This window comes from Pieris rapae, chromosome 18, assembly GCF_905147795.1.
Source record: "Pieris rapae chromosome 18, ilPieRapa1.1, whole genome shotgun sequence".
Classification (NCBI taxonomy): domain Eukaryota; kingdom Metazoa; phylum Arthropoda; class Insecta; order Lepidoptera; family Pieridae; genus Pieris; species Pieris rapae.
In genome coordinates, this window is record NC_059526.1 from 7555736 (window position 1) to 7580874 (window position 25139).

General features: G+C 31.4%; 2 protein-coding genes across 2 annotated transcripts; one reads left to right on the forward strand and one right to left on the reverse strand.

The window, feature by feature from the left end:
* The first annotated feature begins 12979 nt into the window (after nt 1-12979).
* On the forward strand, nt 12980-17609 carry LOC111003288 (UDP-glucosyltransferase 2). Its single transcript, XM_022273717.2, has 4 exons — nt 12980-13815; nt 14540-14762; nt 15373-15592; nt 16924-17609. The coding sequence occupies exons 1-4, from the start codon at nt 12994-12996 to the stop codon at nt 17204-17206; spliced, it is 1548 nt and encodes a 515-aa protein (XP_022129409.2). The 5' UTR covers nt 12980-12993; the 3' UTR covers nt 17207-17609.
* Nucleotides 17610-17887: 278 nt separating this feature from the next.
* Nucleotides 17888-23195, reverse strand: LOC111003289 (UDP-glucosyltransferase 2). Its single transcript, XM_022273718.2, has 4 exons — nt 22354-23195; nt 22012-22234; nt 21092-21311; nt 17888-19137 (listed from the first exon to the last, which is right to left on the reverse strand). The coding sequence occupies exons 1-4, from the start codon at nt 23167-23169 to the stop codon at nt 18852-18854; spliced, it is 1545 nt and encodes a 514-aa protein (XP_022129410.2). The 5' UTR covers nt 23170-23195; the 3' UTR covers nt 17888-18851.
* Between the last annotated feature and the right edge of the window lie 1944 nt (nt 23196-25139).

Below are 25139 nucleotides of genomic sequence, written 5' to 3' on the forward strand. Positions count from 1 at the left end.
AAATTCATCGCGTTTGTTTATACATGCGAGCACTGGGGACTTTTCTTACAATATGTTGGCTTATAAGAGCAGTGTTAACCTAGTGGCGTAGCGTGCGACTCTCAGGCCTGAAGTCGTAGGTTCGATCACGGGCTGTGCATAAAGAGACTTTCTTTCTATGTGCGCATTTAACATTCATTCGGTGTAGGAAAAGCATTGTGAGGAAATCGGCTTGCCCTAACCCAAAAAGTGGATACAAGACGCTCATCACCTACTTGACTATTGGATAAACAAATTATCATATAACAGATACAAAAATCTGAGTTCCAGCCCTAATGTTGTAGCGCCACTGGTAATACTTATTGTTTTTTTTTTGTATAAGGTTTAAAAGACTTTTTTTAGACATATTAGAAGAGCAATAGTCTCATTTACAACCTATCGTCTCACGGTGACTTGAATACTTTGACTTACTTACATACCTAAATTTTTATGTAACAAATAGTGAAAATCGTTCTGTTCATCAAAACCCTATTCTCTACATGTCCATCGACTAGTCGACTAGCAAATTCATCAAATATGTATCTCATATTTTTAAAGAGTAATACAGAGGAAAGGTAAATAACGTGATATAAATACAGTTTGGTTTTTAACTTAATATATCTTTCGTCTTTCTGTTAATTGGACGAAAAGTGACAAAGAAATGGTATTGTTAAAATATTGCAATGAAACTGTCAAATTGAAGTAAAAGTCCTGGTTAATCTATAGATAAAAGATACTTATTTAAAAAGTAATATTCTTTTCAAAGAAGATACCACATGCTAAGAACTAAAATATATTTTTCCTCGGTGATAAAAACTTACACAATTACAATAAATCGCGAATAATCACCAGTACTTGACCTTACTCAAATGATAGTTAACCTTGTGACTGCGAAATGTATTTTTGTTACTTATAAAAATAAGTTTAGTACTATTTAAGAAGCGTGCTTTGTTCAATTATTATTATTAAACATTTCTTACGAAAGTAGCGCTAGCTTCAAATCAAAATTAAAAACCCTTACATATTATAAATTGAAGACATTTGTGAAAAAGTACCGAATTTTTGCATAGGTATTACAGATTCTGAGATTGACCGTGTGTACAATATGGTTTTAAACTGAAAAATTATGTTTAATTTAATGAGTCTTAAAAATATTGCCAAAATAAACGAAATCCACACTGAAGATGAGCTTGTAAAGTAATAATTATATTTTTGAATTTTTTAAAAATATATCGATGAATGCTGGCTGCACGTTCCGCCTGAGTCAAGCGTAACATGACTCATTGTCAGGTTCCGCCTGAGCCGAGTGGGCAAGCGAGAGCGCGGAAGAAGCGATAGAGATAGATAGAGCGGAATTTCCATTGTTTATTACAACAACAATTGCAACAAAAAGTAATTCTTACATTTTACGAATTTCAGTAGCGATATTATGATATATTGGTATTTTATTATCAAAAAGAATGTGTAAATAAAAAAATTAAATAATCAATTTACTATTTATCATACAAAATAATGATAATTTAGTGATAATAATTAAATTAAATTCAGAAAAGTATGCAATTTTTTGCCAATGTTATCTTACGAAGTTATCACGTAAAATTATCATCCGTAAACTGTTTACATACAATGTTTTTCATTACCTACTTAGTAATTTCGACTTATCATTGATTAAATTGACAGATAAAATCACGATTGATAAGGACTAATATCACATGTTCGTTTTTATCAGAATCATCACATTGCCATTTGCCTGATTCATTTCACACATACCAAATTTCTATATAATATAGAATATATTTTTATATTTTATATATTTTTATAATTTTATAAATATTAAACGGACAAGAGAGATACATTAACAATTTTACGTTTATTATTTCTTAATTTTGTCTATACAAAATAAAAATAGGCTATAAACAATTTTTAAAATAATGCCTATTATTGGCCTATACAAAAACACAGTAGTGTTACCTAGACACCAAAGTAACTAATCTAGGGCATCCTACTACCGAAATTGTACATGGTTTCGAAATATTTGACAAATCCACGTCTCCAACTCATTTTCGCTCCACGGAATCCTTTTAGACATAGACATAGACATATTATTTATTACAAACAAAACACACACACATAGACACACAACATATTATCATTAATCAAAGAGAAAAAATTAAAATATAATGAGAGGTATATTATTTTTTCCTTTTCCCATTCGATTCGTCTCAAGCATGTAATGCGTATGTGCTGTGGCAATAAATGGCACTGGCTCAGCATTATGCTGAAGAGCAGAATGTTCCACAGCGCTGGTCATTCTGCCAGAGACCACATCAGCTAGTTTGCAGCTCAGTCGCAAAAAAACTTTTAACACTTAGTAGGAAATGATAATATTGATATTAGTGAAAGTTAGCAATATCGGTTATGAAGTCTTGTGTAATATGGTGTGAAGTAAATAAAATTAAAGGTTAAAAATAAGAATAATTTTGGCGGTTTAAAAACTAGATTTCGTGTTTTCGTGGTTTCTTTTGACACCAGGTTTATAGGTGTATTTAGGATCAGTAAGGAGAACTACGTGTGCTAGTCACTCAAGCCTTTTGTATTATCTTTTTATATTTGGCATTGAGAGTGTCCATGGGCGGCGGTATCACTTAACATCAGGTGAGCCTCCTGCCCGTTTGCCCCCTGTTCTATATAAAAAAAATTGGAATGGATAAGTAGACCCACATCGGCAGTATAAGGTTAAAACGTTATCGTCTGGTTTTCTTTGGCAAATTTCCAATTAAGGAACAAGGAAATGTCTAATGATGTCTAATCGACTGTTTATTTGACTCCGAGGGGTACTAGGAGCCTTCTAAATGTAATCCCAATTACTTTTTCCATTACAGACCCTGAACATTAAAGCAAATTATATACAGCTGTGTACTATTTTCAAACTTATATGGATTATGCTAAATGCAAAAAAAAAGAAAAAAGAAAGAAATGAATATTTAAGTATTACTAAGAGTATAAAACATGGCTTTAAAATATGAAAATAATAATTTATTTATAAAATTCGGCAAATGTTATTGATCGAAATGAAATTTTAGTGTAATTTAAAAATGATTATTAACACGTAAAAATTCGTATGTGTGTTTCGAGACTGGAGCGACGCCATTTAGCCTAGAGGGTTTAGTGGACTCTTGAACTATGAATGTTTTATGTACAATGTTATGACTCAACTAAATTTTAAATAACAGTTTATGTCATAGTATGTTTATAGACACTAATTAATAACTGATGTTAAAAGATACCGCCGTCCTCAAACTCTCAGACTGTCAACGCCAGAGGGCCTGGGAGTGCGTTGCCGTCCTTAAAATAAATAATACGCGCAATTCTTGTCCAAAGTCGAATTCGTTAGGAAAAACTTCAGGGTAAAGTTTCAGAAAATGCCTGAAGAAACCCTCAGTTGTAGGTGGTGGTTTTGGTGTAGGGTTCTTAAAGAATAGAGCGTACCAATTCTGAAAAGGCCGGCAGCGTGCTTGCGATCCTTCTGTTAGTGCGAGTGTTCATGGGCAGCGACATCGCTTAAGAGATATTTTAGACTTTAAGATCGAGAAGAGTCTCCTGCCCGTTTGCCTGCTGTAACTTTGAACGTTTTTTTTGCCTATTTTTATGACCTTTTACCTAGGTATACTTAAACTACCAATGATTACTTTAAGTTTAAAACAGTTGTTAACAGGCTAACTAATCAATGTTAATTCTCAAAGTTTTCCACAAACTGAAAGGGTCGCCGTGTTTGGTGGCTTTGTTAGTCGTGTGGGCGTATTGTGGCAAGCTTTAAGTTGACAATGACCGACGGAGCTTACAAGTTTGCCTTCAGGTGAGCTTTAAAATTTAACTAACAGCTGTATTTGTTAAATTTTATACCGTTTTTTATTGGAAGTTATGTCTTTTGTTACCTGAGTTCCTGGATTAGATTTATTAATAAACATTAGATATTTGGTTTAAAAAAATAAAGAAACTACTTACTATACCTCCCTAATTATACTTCAATAATATTTACCAGCCAACATTTGTCACCTATGCTTTTCTGAAGGTAGCACGTCAATTTATATCCCTTCAAGTATTGAATGTTAAAAATCCAACAATTTAAAAGAGCAATTTGTCGAGCAAGCTATCCATACAGTTGCGTACTTTTGTTTAAGGAGCAAATTTGAGCTTTTCGATGTATATTTTAGAAAAATCCATGGACCTGGATGGACCACCGTCGAAGTGAAGAAATTGCCTATGCCAAAAATAATCTGGAATTGTTTAGGAAAAACACCTTTTGCCGGCTATTAAGGTTTATATATGGAGGAGGGATATTTTCAAGGATCGTCATGCTCGCTTAATGTCACAAAAAAGAATAAGAATGTAACTTACTAAACAAAAACTAAAACGGCGCCGTTTAGTTAAAAGGCTTGGATGTTAGTTGAAAGGCTAATTAAGCTAATTGGCTGTGACATATATATTGTTTACTGATCCCTAAATCGTAAAATTCAATCTCCGTACCTATTATTTTCAATTATATTACCTCAAATAAAGGAAGATTTCTATTAACAAGGCTCAAGCTAATACGATTGAGAAACAGAAACATTATACTCCGTTTAGCGTTTAGTAACTGATGGTTATCATCATAGATTTAGAGATAAGCTCTCCTAGGTAGGGAATATCAGCCGGGGAAGACATCACGGTACAAAAGAGCAAGGCTGGCTTCGTAGTCTCTGTCTCTCTTCGTAAACTTCGTAGAAACTGGCCAGGGTGGATTAATATCCAGTTTCAGTTAGCTGAATTTGTGAAACCCATAGATAGAGAAATATTGTATTTAGGGTTGAAATTATATAATAAAGGTTATATTATTAAAACAGTACAAATGGCAGAATAACTTTTAATTTATTACCAAGATTTAACTCTACAAGAACATGAACTATATTATGGACATTACTCAGACACCTAGTGTAAAACAGCTTGACACTTAAAACTATTCTTAGCACTCGAGACGTTATTTAAAATGTCACTGTGAATTGCGAGCTCTCGTACATTTGAAATTTTTCTTCCAATTTTATTTGTAAGCTCCTTAGTGCACTGCTTTTAAATGTATCTGAGTAATTGCGTCGCACAGGCATCGGTCACATCAAGAATAGAATTCCAAGGATTGTCTGGCAAAAAAATGTTGTGAAATTTTAAAGATTGCAAACGCAAAGTGCTGGTACTCTGTAACACTTATTTCCGATTGCGTTTGCATCCTTCAATTGTTTTTGTACCTCAGGATCTGAAGGTTACGTCATCTATTCTCATCACAAACTCAGTAATTCCTTTTTCAGACGGACGGATATCTTTAAACGTATCCTGCGACCCTTCTGGCAATGTGAGTGTCCATGGGCGGTGTAATCACTCAACAGATGATCCTCCTGTTCGTTTGTCTCCTAATACACAGGTAAAATAAATACCCCTTTCGTTTTGTTTTCCATGGAGAGTGTAATTGTCTATTTATTCTACCGACAATCGAAATCCTTACAACATAATATGTCACATATGTCTTTTAATTAATGTAGACAGAACTGTGCTTAGGCATTCTCATGTAACAAAACCCGATTTGGTACTACTACATATAGCATAATGTATTATCAGTATGTGCAATTAGTGTTCGAACGTCAAACAGTTTTGTTTTGCTAACATAGTTTTGTGACACTATTTCACATGACATATCTTAGAGATTTCATTTATTTTAGATGAAGATAAGACAAGTTGTGTGTTATAAATTGTGTATAAACAATTTAAAAAAATCTTATAGATGTTATAATTGTATTAAATACAGATAAGCGATATTTTTGAGACCCAGCGATTGAAAATTTAATACTGTAACGTTTAACTAGATTTTTCATTCTAATTTCATAGTAAAATAACTCGTAAAGTGATAGAAAACATGGTGCTACACAAGAAAAACTATCTGAATTTAAGAACGTTTCAGATGTAACAGTTTCATAATATGTTTTTAAATATCGAACGAAAACCTATAGAATAATTTTTAAAATAAAGTAAACTGTTACGTCAGAGGAAAATTTTAAGACATTATTTGTGATATAATGTTGTTCAATTTAAGCAATGTCAATTTACAGGTAACAAAAGGCATACGCAATCACAGAAGAGCCAGTTACTTCCTAGAATTCCCCTAAGTACTTACTCGACATCATTAGAGTTTCATTACTATAAAGTTTGATTTGAGTCTGCTACTAATTGTTCAGTATTGTTATTAATTAGTTACAATTGGATAATATGGTTATGTTAGCATTCTGTAAAAATGTTTTTTATTTTATTAAAAAAAATATAATAGGATTATTAGGCAACTTACTTATCTTTTTGCTCTTTCGCATAATAAAATAAATAAAATATTTAATTTATAGAGTCCTTTGAATTATATATATATATAAAGGCGGCAAAAATCTACAACACTATTTTTTATGAAATATAAAAACATATATATACGTAATTTAATTTTAATAAAAACAATATGAATTTTTTAAATGACGATTCATAACAATTTTCAATTATAGTTTTATCAATTATTAAAAGTTAAGAGTTTTTCTTGTAATTTTCTTAGAAACTTCCTTTCGCTAACGCATCACTTTGCAATTAAAGATAAACTTACCTCAAAATATAATACTTCAAGTAAAATTTTAATCTCAATGTAGTAAAGCACCATCTAGTGGGTAGTGCCGTAACTAACGAGTTAAGCGATAATGATCGATAAATTATTTCGATTATATATTATGTCTTTCGGTAGATGGGGTATCCAAGTACTTTATTTAATTTCTAAAGTGTCTCGATTTAAATTCGTGCTGGTAGTAGGTACTGAATAAAACAACTCACAGGTTAAAGCTTTTATCTTTACGTAAGACGTAAGAAGTTACAACTCGTCAATGCACCCAGCATAACACACGGTGAAGACCCGATGGATGGACGTATCCTTAAATGTAGACCGGAGAAGATACAACCGATGACATGGCCCGACGACATCACGACATATGTAAACTGCAATGTCATTCAATCATTCGTACTAGAAAACATAACAGTAACAACATAAAATGTCAAATTTAATATGTATAAAAATTATATTTGATTTAACATTAATTGAATATTACTTATATTTTTTTTAAATAATGATAGTTATATACAAATATAACAGCAGAACGGTAATAGCAGTTTATATTTACAATAATGCACAAAAGCATAACAAAACATAAGCCGGCCAAAATACTTAAAATTATTTAATAATAATAATTGAACACAGATATATCTATTGAGATACTGTAATGCATATTGTAAAGATCGCGCAATTTGCATAAAACGCAAAACTGTTATACCCGCATTCCTTAAAAATACAAGCCCCCAGTGTTTCAGATCCATGGGTCCACGATGCATACGGGGTCTCAAAATAAGGTATAGTCAAGAAACAAGTTTCATTTTACATTCTCCATTTAGTACTTAAGTTGACGCGTTTCCCGTTAGTTATATGAAATAGGTTGCTACGAGGGTATCCAATTTTAAAACGTCCCCAAATAGCTGTTTGGGTGATAAAATTTTATCTACTATTTCAAGAATACGCTTCGCTTCACGACTATCGGACATTTAACTAAAATCATATTATATAGCTATAACGCATTATTCTATAGGGATATAATTTAAAATATTAGAAAAAAAAGACTAGGATTACATTTCAATAATAGTACAATTTATAAATATTAATAACATAAATCCCGTTATCCAGGACGTTGCGCCTACTGAATGCAGTCTCCGACACCATCGACATCAGCTGAAGTGCGTAGAGTGATTTCACAGTAGCGATATTGTACAGATAATTTAACATTTACATTATCGTATTGGCATAGTCTGTAAGGATAATGTATGAATTTCTGTAATAAATAAAATATAAATAATTTTACTTTAAATTTTACAACTTTTTCATAAGTGGGACTGCCGAAGAATTAACCAAGTTAATAATGGTTTCTATTATTTTAAAAGAAGGATGTGACAGTAAATGCCTGGATGCACAAAGGGGGAATATCTATCGTGCCACGTAGGCAGTACAAACTAGAGTTCGAAAAATTAATCCATAAATTATATAATACAAACAGTTATTGGTTTTGTTATATCATTTTATGTATGTATGAAGAAATAATAGTGTAAAAATTTCTGGTAAAAAGTATGTCAATTAGCCAAACACAGCAGTATTCCAAGGTACTCCATGATCAACAATTGTTTGTTTTTTGAAGTGAAACATCTTTAGACGCATGAGAAATGAAGAATGTCGCGTGAGAAGAAAAGAGAGACTGCGATTGAGAGAGAATGAGATAGAACGAGATCGCATCACGCACAGTGTCATAAAGCAAGAGGTGGGATAGACCTATAGTGATTAGTGAGAAAGGCCTAGGCGGTTGATGTATTTTTTAGTAGTTACATATTAGAACATTAGATGGCAATTCTGTCGCAAAACGTCGTGTGCAGTAAACACACACACAGTTTTATTTTATCTATATTATGATTACCACGTATACCGTGTGTAAACTGTGTGAATGTAGATATACATGGAGTTATCATACACTGATAAATGATCTATTAGGCCCTTATCCTTAGTAATAATTATTGTACAAAGAATCTGATATGTGTACTTTGTACGCACGCACTTCTTTTTTATCTTATGGTTTAAATATTTTTTGACACGGCACGCCAGTACACGATGTTTCTTTACTGTATGTACAAGCATAAAAAGCGCTCAAGCCACTACGCCAATATTGCTTTAAAATCTGCTATAATAAGAAATACTACTATAAACTGACTAGACCTTGGTATAAAAATTTCCAACGATCCAAATAATTAAAGCCTTCAAACAAAGTAACTAAAAGTTGAATGCAACGAAAATTGTGCAATTTGCTAACATTAATTCTATGGAAACCAATTTTGTTTATTATTTGCCGTATCTTGTTTTTATGGTTTGTATTTTAAAACTCGTGTTCCTTTCAAAGACAAATTGAAACTGATGGAAGATAAAGAGAATTTAAGTAATTAAAATACATTCATTTTATTATTACAAATGAAGAAATATTTTGTGTACATACGATACTTTATTACATTACTGAAATTTACTACAAATAAATTCATAAACATAAAATTCATAAAACTATATTTAGATTTAGTTTATTTGATTTAAGTTAAAGTCAATAAAACAGCATTAACCTAGAGCCTGAGACTTTCAACTCTGTGGTCGTAAATTCAAGCATAATTTTTTCTTTGAGGCTTGTACGAGAAAGTAAGGATTTTGCAAAATAAAATCTTGTAAGACTATAGGTTGCAGGATGGATGGATGGTACAACTCATAAAAATAAATTTGGAACCGTTTCGGAAAAACACCTTTTGTACGGCAATTTAGCTTACTACTAATACATTACCAAAAAAATTAAAATATCTTCCGACTAGAGTCTTTAAAAAGCGACTTAGTGCATTACTTTTAGAAACAATGTACTATTCGATAAATGATTATTTGCGTGAGACATTGTAATTGATACAAATTTAATAAAGTAACTAATAATGTAAAATGTAAATTAAGGTAAATTCTCGCGCCACTGTGTGTGGCAGAATATACGAACGACTTACGATAGTACCACCTTAAAATTTTGTACCATATTCTTGCAATAAATAAATAATGATTATTATTGAAAAAGATTTTGTTATATAATCGCAGTATTATTTTGTGATTAAAATGCAATATAATAATGTAAGGTAACATCAAACAATTGTAAAACCTAAGTTCAGGGCGTCAGCTTTCTGCAACTGTCCGCAATAAGCATGTGAGCCTTCTGTACTAAACTCCTCCGAAACGGCTTGACCGATTCTCATGAAATTTTGTGTGCATATTGGGTATGTCTGAGAATCGGACAACATTTTTTTTCATCCCCCTAAATGTTAAGGTAGTCCACTCCTAAATATTTTTTTAAATTTTTATTTTTTATCAACTGTATCAACAGAATTAAAAAATACATCCAACCCTAAATTTTCAACCCTCTACGATCAACCCCTATTTTTTATCTTAAATGATATACAAGGCAAAACGACGTTTGCCAGGTCAGCTAGTTTCTTTATAGATTTTACGCCAAACAAGTATAACTTACTCATGTACATAAGTACACACGTATTTTTTTTCTAAGAGAGGAATCGCTAACTCTCCATGGCTGATGTAACCAATGGGCTGGTACGTCCAAAAGCTGGGTCTACAGATTAATCACTGTCAAAGCTTTCCCAAGTATTTTTATCTTCTCACATAAATCCTGACACGTTGACTGTAATAACGTGTAGGGATGCTTTAATAAATTGATGGCTATTTTTCTAACAGACTTTTGGGCAGTTTATTTAAAAAAATGTATAGCTACGTTGTTTGGACACTGGTCAAAAAAGCAGCAATGTAATATAAATTATGTGATCAGTCGCTTCGTTAGGCATCGTGGCTTAGAAGAAAGGGGATATGGAATTCAAAACCTGGAAATTTAAATAAATTTCCATAGAAATCTTAATATCCATGCTCTTTTTTATGATTGTACGAGAAAATATTTATAAGTTATTACCTACTATACAAAAGTTAAAATGGTTCAATTGAATAGATTTCCCTCGATAGTTGGAAATCATCCACTGTCCATATCAATAGGCATTTCCTTTTGAGAACTAGCGAGGTGTGGAATCGGCTTCCATTGAAAGTCTTCCCTGGGAGATAGGCCAGTATTTAAGCTACTATGTAAGCAAAGAGCATAAAGCCGGCAATATACCAATTAACATGTTACATTGGCTGCGGTAGGTGTCTTTAATGGCAGTTAGGTTGGCTCGGTTGCCTTAAGCTGTTACCGCGTCCTGCCTCGGGCGATTGTTGGTGGCTCCGTGGGGTTTTAGTTGTGGGGTTTTAGCACAGTGGTGAGTCCCACATAACCCATCACAGGCAACCGTGCCGCGGGAGGGTGGGTATGCGTAACGCAATTCCCCACGAAAAACCAAAAAAAAAGGCTCGGTTGCCTTACTATCACATAAAAAAAGAAAAGGTTAGGTTAGGTTAAATAAATTCCGATTAATAAAATTCCGATTTTTTTTCGAAAAAACGTAAATGAACGACCAAAACTTCATGCTACTTGGTTATTTACTGTTTATTTTCGGAGCAAATAGTGATATCCAGCCGAAAGAATCCGGGATGAGTACCAGAAATTATTAATTAGTTTACAATTTAAAAAAAAATATTTTATAAAGAAATGTCGACAATACGTTAGAATATTGTATGTCAAAACAGAAATATTGGCGTTTCGCTGGGTTAACATAGATTGCTTTGGTCTGATTTATGTTCAACGCGTCGAACATAATTTTATACAAGGTTAAACAAAGTAATATCACTTTTATTTATAAATATCATATTATATACCCTGGTTTCGGTACAAATTAAAAATAGCTCTCTATGTAACAGTTATGGCTTGCTGTGATTATGTTATTTTTTATCAGTTTAGCATCTTGCAGACCACGATTGTTAAAAAGAACTTGAAACATAAAATTAAGAATTCATACATTTTTTTTAAAGGTACAACAAATAACATAATACTAAATGTTTCTAAGGATCTAAAACGCTCTACGAAATAGCTTTAGAACTGTGATTCGCACCCGTGAGTCAAGTTTTATTTTAGCGCGATTGACTTTTGTTTTGCGTTGAGATTTATATTTTTCTAAGTTTTTTTTTAAATTTAGGATTATTGTTTCTTATTGATGTTGCTGACTTTTATTGACTTGCACTTTATGTGATGTTTTTAAATCTCCAGCTTCATAAATATACCCTAATCAAAATCTATAATTCTATGGTCATATATCAAACCAGGATAAGTATATTTTTGCTCAGTATGACTTATTAATAAATCGAGTGTTTCATATCTTAATAGTACCTTAAAGATTTCTTAAAAATTTAATTGCGTGTCCTGTAAAGTAATGAAATTGCATTTATCACATTCTGACCTACGGCCACAGAATTATGTCATTATGTCAATAAACTACATGACACTAGTTTTTGACATAATATAAACTAGTGAACATTGTTATTTTGGCTGATTGTGTGTACATACACAGGTCGTTGGTTTAAATCCCAGCTGAGCACCAATGAACTTTCTGTCTATATGCGAATTTATTTCACTTTCATTTCAATTTCTATTTCAAAAAAATCACAAAATAGATCTGAAGTCTCAAACCTAAATAATTTTACCACCACTTGTTATTTTTATACGTTATATAGTATATATAAAAGTAATTATAATAGATTAAGTTACAATTTGTCGTGTAATTTTGAACACCTGACACCATTGCAAATTCTAATACAGAAATTAGACGTAAGCAATGTAGAGAATATTGTGATTCTAATAATTTCATACATGATAGTCAAGAGAAATATTAAATTACGTTTATTAACCTCATATATAGAAACGAATTATTATGTTAATTTTAGCATATAGATTTCTGATACCACATTCTGTTTGTAAAGCTGGTGTAACTAATGCTTGGTCTTTACAATGAAATATATTTTCTGCTTCAAAGTTCGGTGCTCTATCTAATATAAGTTAATTATATTGAAAAAAAACAACAATTTTTAACCAAAAAGTTATATAATTCTTTATACCAATGTGATATGCTAATCATCTTTACTTGTTGGTTCTTAAAAACATTTCAAGTATAGAAAAAGATATACGTAATTTTAAACTCAGTTTTGTAGAATGTATAAAAGCTAATTTCTAATAAATCGTTATAAGACATTAAAATAGGAAAAAATAATTTCAAAAATAAACTTATCTTTAAAACAATTTTTTGTAATACTTTATCATGTCGATACGGTAATTGATTATACTTTATAATATGATGCATCAATTTTTTTTATCAGTAGTGCGTGAAATTACAATGGGGAATCTAATTTTATTTTTTGTAGTGATAACAGCATGGAATTTTACAGAATCAGCACGGATTTTAGGCGTTTTCCCAACACCTTCAATTAGCCATCAGGTTGTATTTCGTCCAATAATGCATGCTCTTGCAAAGCGGGGACATGACGTAGTAGTAATAACCCCAGACCCTGCTTTCCCAAAAGGAAAAACCCCGCCAAACCTCACAGAAATTGACGTACACAATGAATCATACATTCACATAGACAAACTGCTCTCAGTGCACAGAGGAAGAAAGAATGATTTTATAGAACAATTTACAAAAATCCTAGAAGGTATGCCAATTATATTCGAAAGTCAGTTACAAGTACCTGAAGTGCAAAAGATACTCAAAGATGAAGCAGACTCTTTTGATTTAGTGTTCATAGAATCTTGTGTAAGAGCGGCGTTAGCAATAAGTCACGTGATTAAAGCACCCGTCATACAAATAAGCTCATTAGGAATTTCTGCACCGCAGTATGCTTTGGCTGGTGCTCCTATACAGCCTTTTGTATATCCAACACCAATTCAACAACGCATTTATAATTTAACGTTACTTGAAAAACTTCAGGAACTTCTCTCGTTTCAAAAGATAATTAGACATATCTATGCAACTGATTATTTGGACTATAACGTGGCGAAAAAATATTTTGGAGATATTCCAAAGTTTGAAGAGCTGTTTACGAACACGAAAATGCTATTTATTAATGAGCATCCACTGTGGGCTGATAATCGTCCGGTGCCACCAAATATTCTGTACATTGGAGGAGTACATGAAGTACCGGAAAAACCTCTGCCTAATGTATGGTAATATTAGATAATACTAGCTTTACTAGTTTCTTAGGCTTACAGTGCAGTGGCTATCCAATCAAGATGGCTAATAAATTAAATTTCGTTTATCTAGATTTGTTTTAGAATATGCCAAATTTATTGGTTTATCTGAAAAAAATAATTTTTACTTATTGTTTCTCAAGTTTTTTTTTACATCAATAAATGAGTATGAGACAACCCCCGTAAGTAGTCAGGAGACACTTGTATTGGGGTTGACTCGCTACTTCCCTTATGTATACAAATTCTAAAAAATCTGAATTACTATCGGATTACTATTAAATATGAGACAAGTGTATTTCTTATAAATCGTAAATAATTTACATTTCGCTTCAGGCACGCCGGAGTTTCCCCCTTCGTTGTTGACAGTATCCCAATTGTCGCATTTCATATAACCGTTTCATGTGAGTTCAAGTGAACAGTTCAAGAGCGAAATTCCTCACTCAATATTCTGTAAAGAAATTTACTATAACATTATGTACCTAAAAATGTAATGGCATGTATATGTATATATATAAACATTCAGGCGGTTGTTAAATAGGCACGCCGAAGACAGGTGTTGCCTCTAATGGTCACTTGACATTAGGTAAAATTGCTGCCATATGTCTAAGGTATATAATAATAGCCCACCTATGTAATATAGACACATATACTTTATTTTAATAAAGTAGTAATGAAATAACTTATTTTTCTTATAGCCTCTAAAAACATATTTAGATTCATCGAAGAATGGAGTCATTTTTATAAGTTTTGGAACTAACGTGCGGGCGAATATGCTTTCTCCTGAAAAAATCAAGGTCATGGTAGATGTGCTATCGAAGTTACAGTACGACGTTCTCTGGAAATGGGATAATGAGACTTTAATAAACAAATCGGAAAACATAGTAATATCCAAATGGCTTCCGCAATCGGACCTTCTTAGTACGTAATTAATATATATATATATATTTACCAATAATAAATTTAAGAGCGTACTTTAAAGGCTGGCAACGCAATTGCGAGCATTCGGCTAATGTGAGTGTCCTTGCGCGGCGATTTAACTTAATATAGAATTAGACTTAATTACGTGGAATAAGTGATACCTGTATCTTATGTTCTATATTAAACATATTTCATTTCATTTTATTTCATAAATATATATATATATATATCTTATAATAATAGCAATTACCTTTAATATTTATTTATACGTATTTCCTTTTTAAATCTTAGCAGCAACAGTATACAATAAGTTTCCATATATTAATATTAGTTTTACCTAATATTTTAAAGCATTTATTTTTCGTACAATTAATTATAATTCACTGGCCTGTTTCACAATGTCCGGATAAGTTCCAAATAAGCTATTTATTACTTATTGGTAGGATAAACTAGTGTCTGTTGCGTTTCAGGACTGTCAGATAGCGCTATTCGTCATGAAACGCGAAGTGTTTTATTTTAACTTTTACTATCCAAAAAATTTATGTGTTGCATAGCTATTTGGTACTTTATCCATACATTGTGAAGTAGTCTTTTGTTTTTTCTATTTCAGGACATCCTAAAGTGAAATTGTTCATCACCCAAGGAGGTTTGCAATCCACCGATGAGGCCATAAATGCTGCCGTACCACTCATAGGTGTACCAATGTTAGCCGACCAATGGTACAATGTTGAAAAGTATGTTCGTCACAGAATAGGGGTCCAAATAGATTTTGAGACTCTCACACATGAAATATTTAAAAATGCCATAGATAGTGTGATAAATGATTCAAGGTAAGTTGTTATTTACTTAGACGGTGAGTTGCTCAAAATAGACGTAGATATATTAAACATTGCTTTGAATTAATATAAATCAAAATTATTTAATAACAGATTTCTTTTCTATAGATAAAATCTTTATCCGATTTCTGTAAGGTAGGGCAAACTAAACTTATTTTTTTATAATAATCCTCCCATTTTTTGCTAAAAATAATAACAAAAATATTCATGTGGAAATTAGAGAAAGGTCTTAATAATATTCGTACTTTTAACAGTTAATAAATAAAAAAAACTTCTGTACTTATTTTTCAACAACTAAAAAGAAACGTGTTGCATTCAGGGACTGCCGCGATAAAGCTATTGGATAGCATTTTTAATCAACGTATGCAATTATAATTGTTTATTTATTTTTTATTTATGCAGTATTTTTTGAGAGATATGACACGCAGTATGCGTTCTGTCCTGCTCTAATGCATATTGCGCGCACCTTTATTACTTCATAGTGTGTTAGGTTATTTTCGTTACGAAATTTCTTGATTCGGTCGCCGCGCTCAATGCCTGCGATAAAATCTATGCAATAGCTTAAAAATTTGAATTAAGAATTTTAAAATACAACTTACGGCAAGTAGGATGTTCAAAGTTCAATTGCAGTCCCGAACTTCTAATTGAGTTCCCGAAAGAACTTAAATAAATAACTTTGTTTTTTTTTCATTGGCTTCTTAATATTTACCTAAATGAAACCAATGTTGAGTCGACAAATAAATGATCACTTTAGTTATGTTCGAGTTTGTACGCGCATACAATATTACATATCCCTTGGAATAAAACCATCGTTTATTTTTTGGACCACCAAATTAGTACAAACACATCCCAAAATTAACATTCATGTAAAAATATAAAAAACGGTGTCGTCCCATGTGGACACGACCAGCGAAATCAAGTACATACACGAAACAATGTTAATACAAACCACCATTAAATTAAAAATACAAACTATTTAATTAAGTGAATGCTGTCTCCGACACTATCGACATATTTGTATGTTTGCAGAGCGAATTCACAATAGCGATATTGAGTATATTATGTGTTTAATATTATGTATGCACTTTATTATATTTTATTAAATGATTCTCGACATTATCGTATTGGCATAAGCAGTAAAGGTAATGTGTGTATTTTTGTAATAATTAAATAAATAAACTATTTTCTAATAATACTATTAGCTGAGGCCAGCGAACCATGAAAAATGTCAAAACTCTTTGCAATACCATTATGGTAGCGACATAATCTATTAATTGGAGAGTTTCTGCCAATGTTTTATATAAAAGCATTTTTCAATATTTTAGTTACAAGGAAAACATAATTCGCCTTCGGTCAATGATGCGTGATCATCCCATGAAGCCACTGGATCAAGCTATTTACTGGACAGAGCACATTTTGAAACACGGCGGTGACCATCTTCAGCCACCCAACTTTGGTGTATATGGAATTTATGAATATTACGAACTTCCATTAGTTTTAACAATTTCCTTTTGTTTGTTAACTTTTGTATGTTTATTTGTTTGGATTTTTGTTATCTTATTGAGATTCTTAAAAAAATTAACTTTTGGTAAAGTAAAGACGAGTTAGATTTAACTTTGATATATTTAATATGATAATTATAAAAAAATATCCTCAATCAACTAAATGTACCTACATATGAAAGTAACACTAAAACTGTAATATTTTCTGTTTCTATATATTACAGTTTAAACAAACAAAAATGCTGTTTTATAAAAGAGATTTATTATATAATTAATCCAAAATGTACTCACAACAAAAGCTTCGTATTGAAATTAAAATAACTAACACATACATAGATGAAGATAAATAGCGTCTTTTCCACAGACTTTCAAAAAAATTAAATGAACATCTATAAAAACAAAATAGATAATTAATAATCTTATGATTTAAGAAATGTAATTTCTTTACATATATTTTACGAATATTCCGTTATTATAGCGGTATGTGACTAAATATATGTTGATTGAATCATGTGTTTTTCAATCTTATCCATTAAAAACAATTTGATGTATGAAATTTAGAACATTATTAGCCCGAATTTTCAATTCTTGAAAACTAAGTGAAAAACCGATAATGTCTTTTAATAAGTATTAATAATTATGCGTAGCGCTATCATACATATTTAGTAAAATGTGTACATTGTTCATGAGATTTGATTGCGTTATCTGCATTACGATAATTATGTACGATACATATTATCGTAATTATATATCGTACATAATTAACAGCACACATTACAAAAAACAATATGATAACATATTTTTATTTTTAACTGCTTAGCATGTTTGGCAGCAGATTAATTAAGGACAGCGGGAATTAATAACTATTTTATTAGTATCACGGCTCAGTTTGAAATGTCTGTCTGTCTACATAAACACATAAAATGATATAGAAAGGTGTAAATCTTTATTACAAGTCAATATAATGAGATACACGCTTTATATTATATAGAAGATATTTTGTATTAATTTAATATGATGATGACCTATGAAAAATAAGTAAAGCGTTTACATGTTTTGTTTTTGAATGAGCATCCTGTATGTGGCTATATTATAATTCATCAAAGGCCAGAAACATAAATTAGCAAGGTAAATTTACCTATCCCATTTTTCGTTTACAGTACACATATTTAACATTTTCAGATAGAGATAGAGAGATATGTAGTAATGTAAAAGTATTTTCATTCTCCTTGTCCCGTTATTTTTTTTTTAAAAACAGGGGGCAAACGGGCAGGATGTTATTAATTATTATTAACGTTATTCGTGTGTCTATAGTCTATTAATTGCCTGTATTTAGTACAAAAAAACTCTAAGTTTAGCCAATTTGAAAAAACTACGATGGAATCGGTTTAGTATTTTTGAATTATAACTATACAAACAGAAAATGTAACCATTTTACCATTAATCTTTTGTAATACATCTAAGAACGCAAAAACAATCTTAAGAATAAAATAAAATTGCTTTCACTTCGTTTATATAATTGTCCAATTAGTTAATTGATCCATTAAAATAAATTATTATATTTTTATAGAACAAGGCAATCTGGCACTATCCACCACAATTATAGGCGTCTTAGTTTCTGAAAAAAAATTCCACATTTATAATCTTTCTGCCCTTACATGATTCTTTAGAGTGACACACAACTCTATTAAAGGATTATATTATAAATACTCGTTTACCTACTAAAACTTATTTATTTCTAGAAATTTCAATTACTTTTTCTTTAATTTAGCCTTTGACATAAATAAAGATCTTATAATACGAAATACAATTTTAAGAATAATTAACAATACAGTTATCGTAATAATTAAAATGGCTGCAACAGCACTAAGTAAGCTTAGTTCATAGTATTCTATCCAGGACATGCCAGCAGATGGAGGCTGTAAATGTTCCCCTCCATGTTTTATCACATGCTCGATCCACCATACAGCATTGTCCAAAGGTGTGACGGGGGTATCTCGCATAACATCTCTTAACTTTAAAATATTCTTCTTGAAACTGAAATTAAAAGTGGTTTTCTAAATTTATAAACTAGCATACCCAGCCAAGCGTTGCTGTGTCTGAGGTTTTGGTTATATTACATACTAGTACACTATTCCAGGGAAAATGTGAAACGTAGATAGCTTATTTGAAACGATGGTACTTTTAACACAGCGCCATCTGTTAGAATTGTATCAAATAATAAACAAATGATATGCAATAAAATAAAATTGCGACTAGAATTAAAGATCTAAGCTATCCTATCTCTTAAGTTGGACCAGACTGCTCACGGTGTACCGATTTAATTTAAAATCGGTTAAGTAGTTTAGGAGTACATCGCGGACAAACATCGTGACAGGAGATTTATATATATATATTAAGATATAAAGGCTTGCGTTCGTTTATTACGTTGGATGTTTCTTTATGTATGTACATGTATACACTTGGCACTTGCTCCTACCGGGAAGACATCGATAGTCAAAATTCGACGGCATGTGTCAGGCATAAACTCCTGATAACATACTTGAATAGAAAAAATAAAATCTATTTAAGAAATGAATGCAAGCGAGGCCAATATTTATTTATTATCACAGGAGAACGAAGAGCTGGCAGCTACCTCGCACAAAGAATTAGTCTAGCTATTCAAAGAGGGAACGCTGCTAGTATCTTCGGAACCTTGCCTAAAGGGACTCCTTTCAATAATATTTTTTAATAATTAAATTTTAAGGTTAGTTATTAGATATATTTTTAGTTTGTAATTGTATATTAATATAATTAAATGTATTACGTCATTAATCCTCAATGAAGCATATTTATTAAATGATGTGAGGTTTTATTTCAGTCAGTAGTCACCCATACAAATTAATCCATTTATCGATAAGTCTCGAAAATAGCACTAACAAAGTAAGGATTACGTAATTTTGTTTGTACTGATTTAAAACAGTACAAACAAAATTTGAAACCACTTTTTTATCTATAGACAATGGAAATGTCTTATCAAATTTGAACTCCCAAGGTCTACAAACGATTACTCTTAACTGTTCTAATTAAGTCAAAGATAAGATTATTGCCAAATTTATGATAAAATTAATATTAATTGTGAAATCCTTTTGAATGAATTATCATATCATTCAATTAAAACGTGATTTAACGCGTAATTAAGGGTAGATATTTAGTAGAAATTATTGTACAAAAACAACTTTGACCTTTTGCGGGCTATATTTAGGTTCTAGCAGCAAAAGAAGATTATTTTTATTAACAAATAAAAATTTGAGTTTGTTTTCATACTATATTTTAACCTCTAGCTGTCTCTCTCTCTCTCTCTAACTCTTATTTCTGATACGGAAAAATATGATATGATTTTTTATAAATTTTAGGTATTGTAAAGCGATCCCACTAATATGTAGCCAATATTGAAAATGTATCGATTTTTAAGCTATTAGATTTAATCGCGGGCTTTGAGTGCAGCGACCGAATCAAGAAACTCCGTAACAAAAATAAAAACCTAACACAAGATGACGCAATATAGGTGCGTCCAATACGCGGGACAGAACGCATACTGCGTATTCACATTTCTCTGACGAGGTCGGTGACGTAGCGTAGCCAGTGCAGCCGGTATGTATTTAGAGTTAGAGTGGTAGATTTAATTAATATCAAAGAAAGAATATACCGCATAAATAAAAAATAAATATTTAATTATATTTGCATACGTTGATAAAAAATGCTATGCAATAGCTTTGCCGCAGCATTCCCCGAGTGCCACACTTTTATTTTATTTAAAGCACTTAGAAATTCAAGAGCACTATTGCCCTAGTGGTTTAAACGTGGGACTTTTAACCTGGAGGTCACGGCCATAATAATTTTTTATTTTTATTTGACAGTCGTTATACCATTCATGATAGTCCCATAATTTCTATACGGGCTTCTGCAATACATACTCATATGATTCTATAATATAGATATAGTAACTTACCTTGGATCTCCAATAATAGTTTCAATTGCATTTCTAAAAGGCTCTTCTTTCAAAGTGAATAAATCAAGTTGTAAACCAATTTTGTGATGCACATACTTTTCTACATTGTACCATTGGTCCCCAATGACAGGCATCCCCAAGACAGGTACCCCCGCCGTTATTGCCTCGTCAGTTGATTGTAGACCTCCTTGTGTTATGAACAGTTTTACGTTGGGATGCCCTATAAATTTATCCGTGCGTATTACTTATGATGATAACTTTATTGTGACCAGATGAAAAAAATCTTAATGTATCGTATACCTTAATATTTCATTACAATAATAAATCAGTGGCGCTAAAATATACCTGTGGGCGTCTGATTTCTGTATATTTTTTATGATAATTTCTTAATATAATAGGCAAGTAGGTGATCAGCATCTTGCCTGACACACGCCGTCGACTTTTTGGTTCTAATGTAATTTTATGTTTATCTTAACCGTTTAAGCGAATTTAAAATGCGCATATACACCGAAAGTCAATTGGTGCATAGTTGGGGATCGAACCTATGACCTCTAGAATGAGAGTTGCATGTTGAAGCCACTAGGTCAACACTGCTAGTATTTAAGAGGAACATGTAAATAAGCATGTAATAATTTAGATTCGATAGCTGTCATACACAAAATAACATAAAAAACTAACTGGTGTGCCATAGCAATATAGCCCGTTAAACCATTCAAGTCAACCATCATTGTATTGAAAATACCTACAAGGTAGAATAATTTGCAGTAGATTACCTAAACTGTAACGAAATACTGAGGATGTTAATGAAGAAACAGGCGCACTCTTTTGTGTGCCTCTAATATATTTCAATTTCTAATGTTAATGAATATTGTTATCATTTTTAGAAGCAAAAACATCTATAAAGCTTAAACCCTACTTACTTAAAATATCTGCTTGGGGGAACCACTTAGCAATTTTTATATTCTTCGGTTTTCCTGGTAATTCATCCATGTCCCATTTCCATAAAATGTTATAAGGTAATTTAGATAAAACCTTTATAATTGTTTCAATTACTTCTGGCGGTAGAATCGAAGTTTTAACATTTGTTCCAAAACTTAAATATATCACACCGTTTTTGGAAGCATCTAGGTATTGCTTGAGATCCTAAAAGTTAAATATATTTTTATATTTGTTACAAAAAAAATTGGTTATTAATTTATTAAAGCTGTTCTTATATTATTAACATTTATAGCATCATCAATGATAATATAATAATTGAATACCTTTGGAAGTTGTTTTGGCGGTGTTTGGTGAACTCCACCGATGAATTTAACATTGGGGCCAACCGGCCGATTGTCCGCCCAGAGTGGATGTTCATTTACCAAAGCTAGTTTAATATTCTTAAACAGATCATCAAAGCTAGGTACATCTTTACCAAGATGTTTTCTCATTATTTTATAATCATTATCTTCAGTCGTTCTAACTATAGCTTCTAACACCACAAAACTTATAATTTCATTAATCTTCTCAAGAACTGTCAAATTGTACAATCGTTGACGACCAGGTGACGGATAGAGAAATGGATGGGTCGGTGCACCAAAAACGCCATAGTGTGTTGGTACTAGACCAAAAGAGCTTATTAAAACTATTGGTTTCTTGAACGCATGGCCCAAACCATATGCTACACGAACACATGCTTCCGTTATTACTAGATCAAATTTATCACGATCTTCCGTCACCACCCTTTTGACTTCTGGATCTTCATTTTGTTTATCAAACACTATTGTAAATCTTTCAATAAATTCCTTGATCTGAGTCAATAATTGTTGTTTATCCACTCTATTATCTATGAGTAATTCTTGCCAATTTGAATAGGATACATTGTGTACGTCAATTTGCTTCAAGCCTGGAATATTAACGTTAGCAGGATCAGGTGTTATGAACACAATTTCATGGCCTCGTCGTGCAAGTTCGTGGATGATGGGACGAAAAACTATTTGATGGCTTATAGATGGAGTTGGAAACCATGCTAATATCTTCGCGGATTCTATCCCCGCGAGAGATATTAGTAAAGCAAACACAGCCACTCTTTTCGACATAGCTAACCTAATTACAGGATAAAATAAAACAACGTTTTGTATAAAGATAGCACGGATATCGCAATGATAAAAAATATTATACAATAATATATTAAGTATGACAAAAAATCGTTACACACACATAAAATATGAATTAGTTTTTTTTTGTAGTAGTAAAAAGTTTTTGTTGTTAATATTTAAAATAGGTAGTGGTAATTTATTCAATTTATACACTACATTTTACATAACTCTGTCACTGGCCGAAGACGCCAAATCATCAAAACCCAGGGCAGGGATTTGTAGCGAGTGAATTTGATATTTGACATTTACAAACTAGACTTCAGGGTAATCTGTAAATGGCATCCGTCTTTTCTGCATGTCTTTACTAAAATTAAAAATATAATATATATCTACGACTTGACCCAGGCCATGTATTTGAAGTAGTATGCAATAGACTGATATTGCACACTCCGGATTTGAGATATAAATCAATATTGATAACAATAAATGTCGTTGTAGCAAAATCTCAGATAAGTGAATAGATTTAATAAATCATCATTGAATAATATTTTATGCAATAATAAAAACAAAATATATTTTAAAGTTGATTAAAATTTGTCCCATTGTTTTAAACAGATATTTGATATTGAAAACTGATAATTGTTTATAGTACTTAAAAGTTGTGTCTTAACAAAAATGTACCCTAACATAGGTTTTTCCAGAGTCGATATTTTAAGAAATATTGTTACCAAGGGGTAAAGAGATCAACATATTATAACACCTCCACTCACACACGAAGGTGATTCTTATTAGTAAACTAGCAATCCCCAGCGGTTTTACTCGCGTAGATACCGCTCTCGTGATGGTTGAAAGTCTACTAAGTTGGACTAAAGATATTTATTATTTATTTATTTATTAACACTTCGTTGCATTGCATAAAAGAAAAAAATGAATATAATTTAATGAAAAACAGCTGGCGGCCTTATCGCTTTCGAGCGATTTCTTCCAGGCAACCACTGTGAGTAAAGGAAAAACAAAACATGTATTAAATTACAAGATATATTTTTGCTATCATAAAAGTCATATTTTACTTAGTTTTTTTCAGTTTTTAATACTTCCTTTCAGATTATTAGATACACTTGTTAAAATAGTATCAGTATACTTGAAAGTCTTAATATATATATTTCTTGTGTGCGTGTGTATGTGACTGAACTCCTCCTAAACGACTGGACCGATTTAGACGAAATTTTTTGTGTGTGTTCAAGGGGATCTGGGAATGGTTTAGATTCACAATTTTGTCCGCTGGACAATGTTTTTTTAATTAATTTTCAATTTATTAGTTGTTGTTGATTTTGGAATGTTTTACATGGATCCGACAGACGGCGCTACCATCGCAGTGTCAAATTTTAAATAATATTCGAATTTTAATTTTAGTCTGTCCCGAAATTTAAAAAAAGTTTTGTTATCATTGTGTTATATCGTGTGTGACCATGTGCTGGATCGTTAGATATTGTCATAACATTTGAATAATAATTTTCATCAAAATGGCTTATTAAAAATTGAAATTTTGAAATTAAAGACGTGTAGACAGGACAACGTCTGTCGGATCCGCTAGTATATTATAAATATTTACCTTTACAACGAATTTAATTCATTTTTATGTTCGTAACATCATTTACAAAGAAAATCTGACATCAATAGATTAAATAATACTCTACACGCATTGAAAAATATTATTTTTATTGTTATTTCTCATAATAATAATTAACTTTAATAATTATGTATGTCCGCGGAGATTTTCTAACGTGCTACAGGGTTTTGAACTAGTACAACGAAGAACAACAATATTTTCTTATTTCTCAAAGTAGAATTAGGTTGTTAAATAAAATAAGTATTTTTTTATGTTTTTTTTTGAAGTTGGCTAATACATTATTTTTTAATATAGAAGTACCAACCTATACTATTGTTCCATACACAAGCTATATTACGTA

What these genes read in the sequence shown, in the direction of transcription:
- LOC111003288 (XM_022273717.2), top strand. Translation starts at nt 12,994, where the DNA reads ATGGGGAATCTAATTTTATTTTTTGTAGTGATAACAGCATGGAATTTT. An exon ending in CGGAAAAACCTCTGCCTAAT is followed by an intron (nt 13,816 to 14,539) that starts GTATGGTAATAT and finishes TTTTTCTTATAG; the next exon opens with CCTCTAAAAACATATTTAGA. An exon ending in TCCGCAATCGGACCTTCTTA is followed by an intron (nt 14,763 to 15,372) that starts GTACGTAATTAA and finishes TTTCTATTTCAG; the next exon opens with GACATCCTAAAGTGAAATTG.
- LOC111003289 (XM_022273718.2), bottom strand. Translation starts at nt 23,169, where the DNA reads ATGTCGAAAAGAGTGGCTGTGTTTGCTTTACTAATATCTCTCGCGGGG. An exon ending in CGCCAAAACAACTTCCAAAG is followed by an intron (nt 22,235 to 22,353) that starts GTATTCAATTAT and finishes TTTAACTTTTAG; the next exon opens with GATCTCAAGCAATACCTAGA. An exon ending in CCCCCAAGCAGATATTTTAA is followed by an intron (nt 21,312 to 22,011) that starts GTAAGTAGGGTT and finishes ATAAATTTATAG; the next exon opens with GGCATCCCAACGTAAAACTG.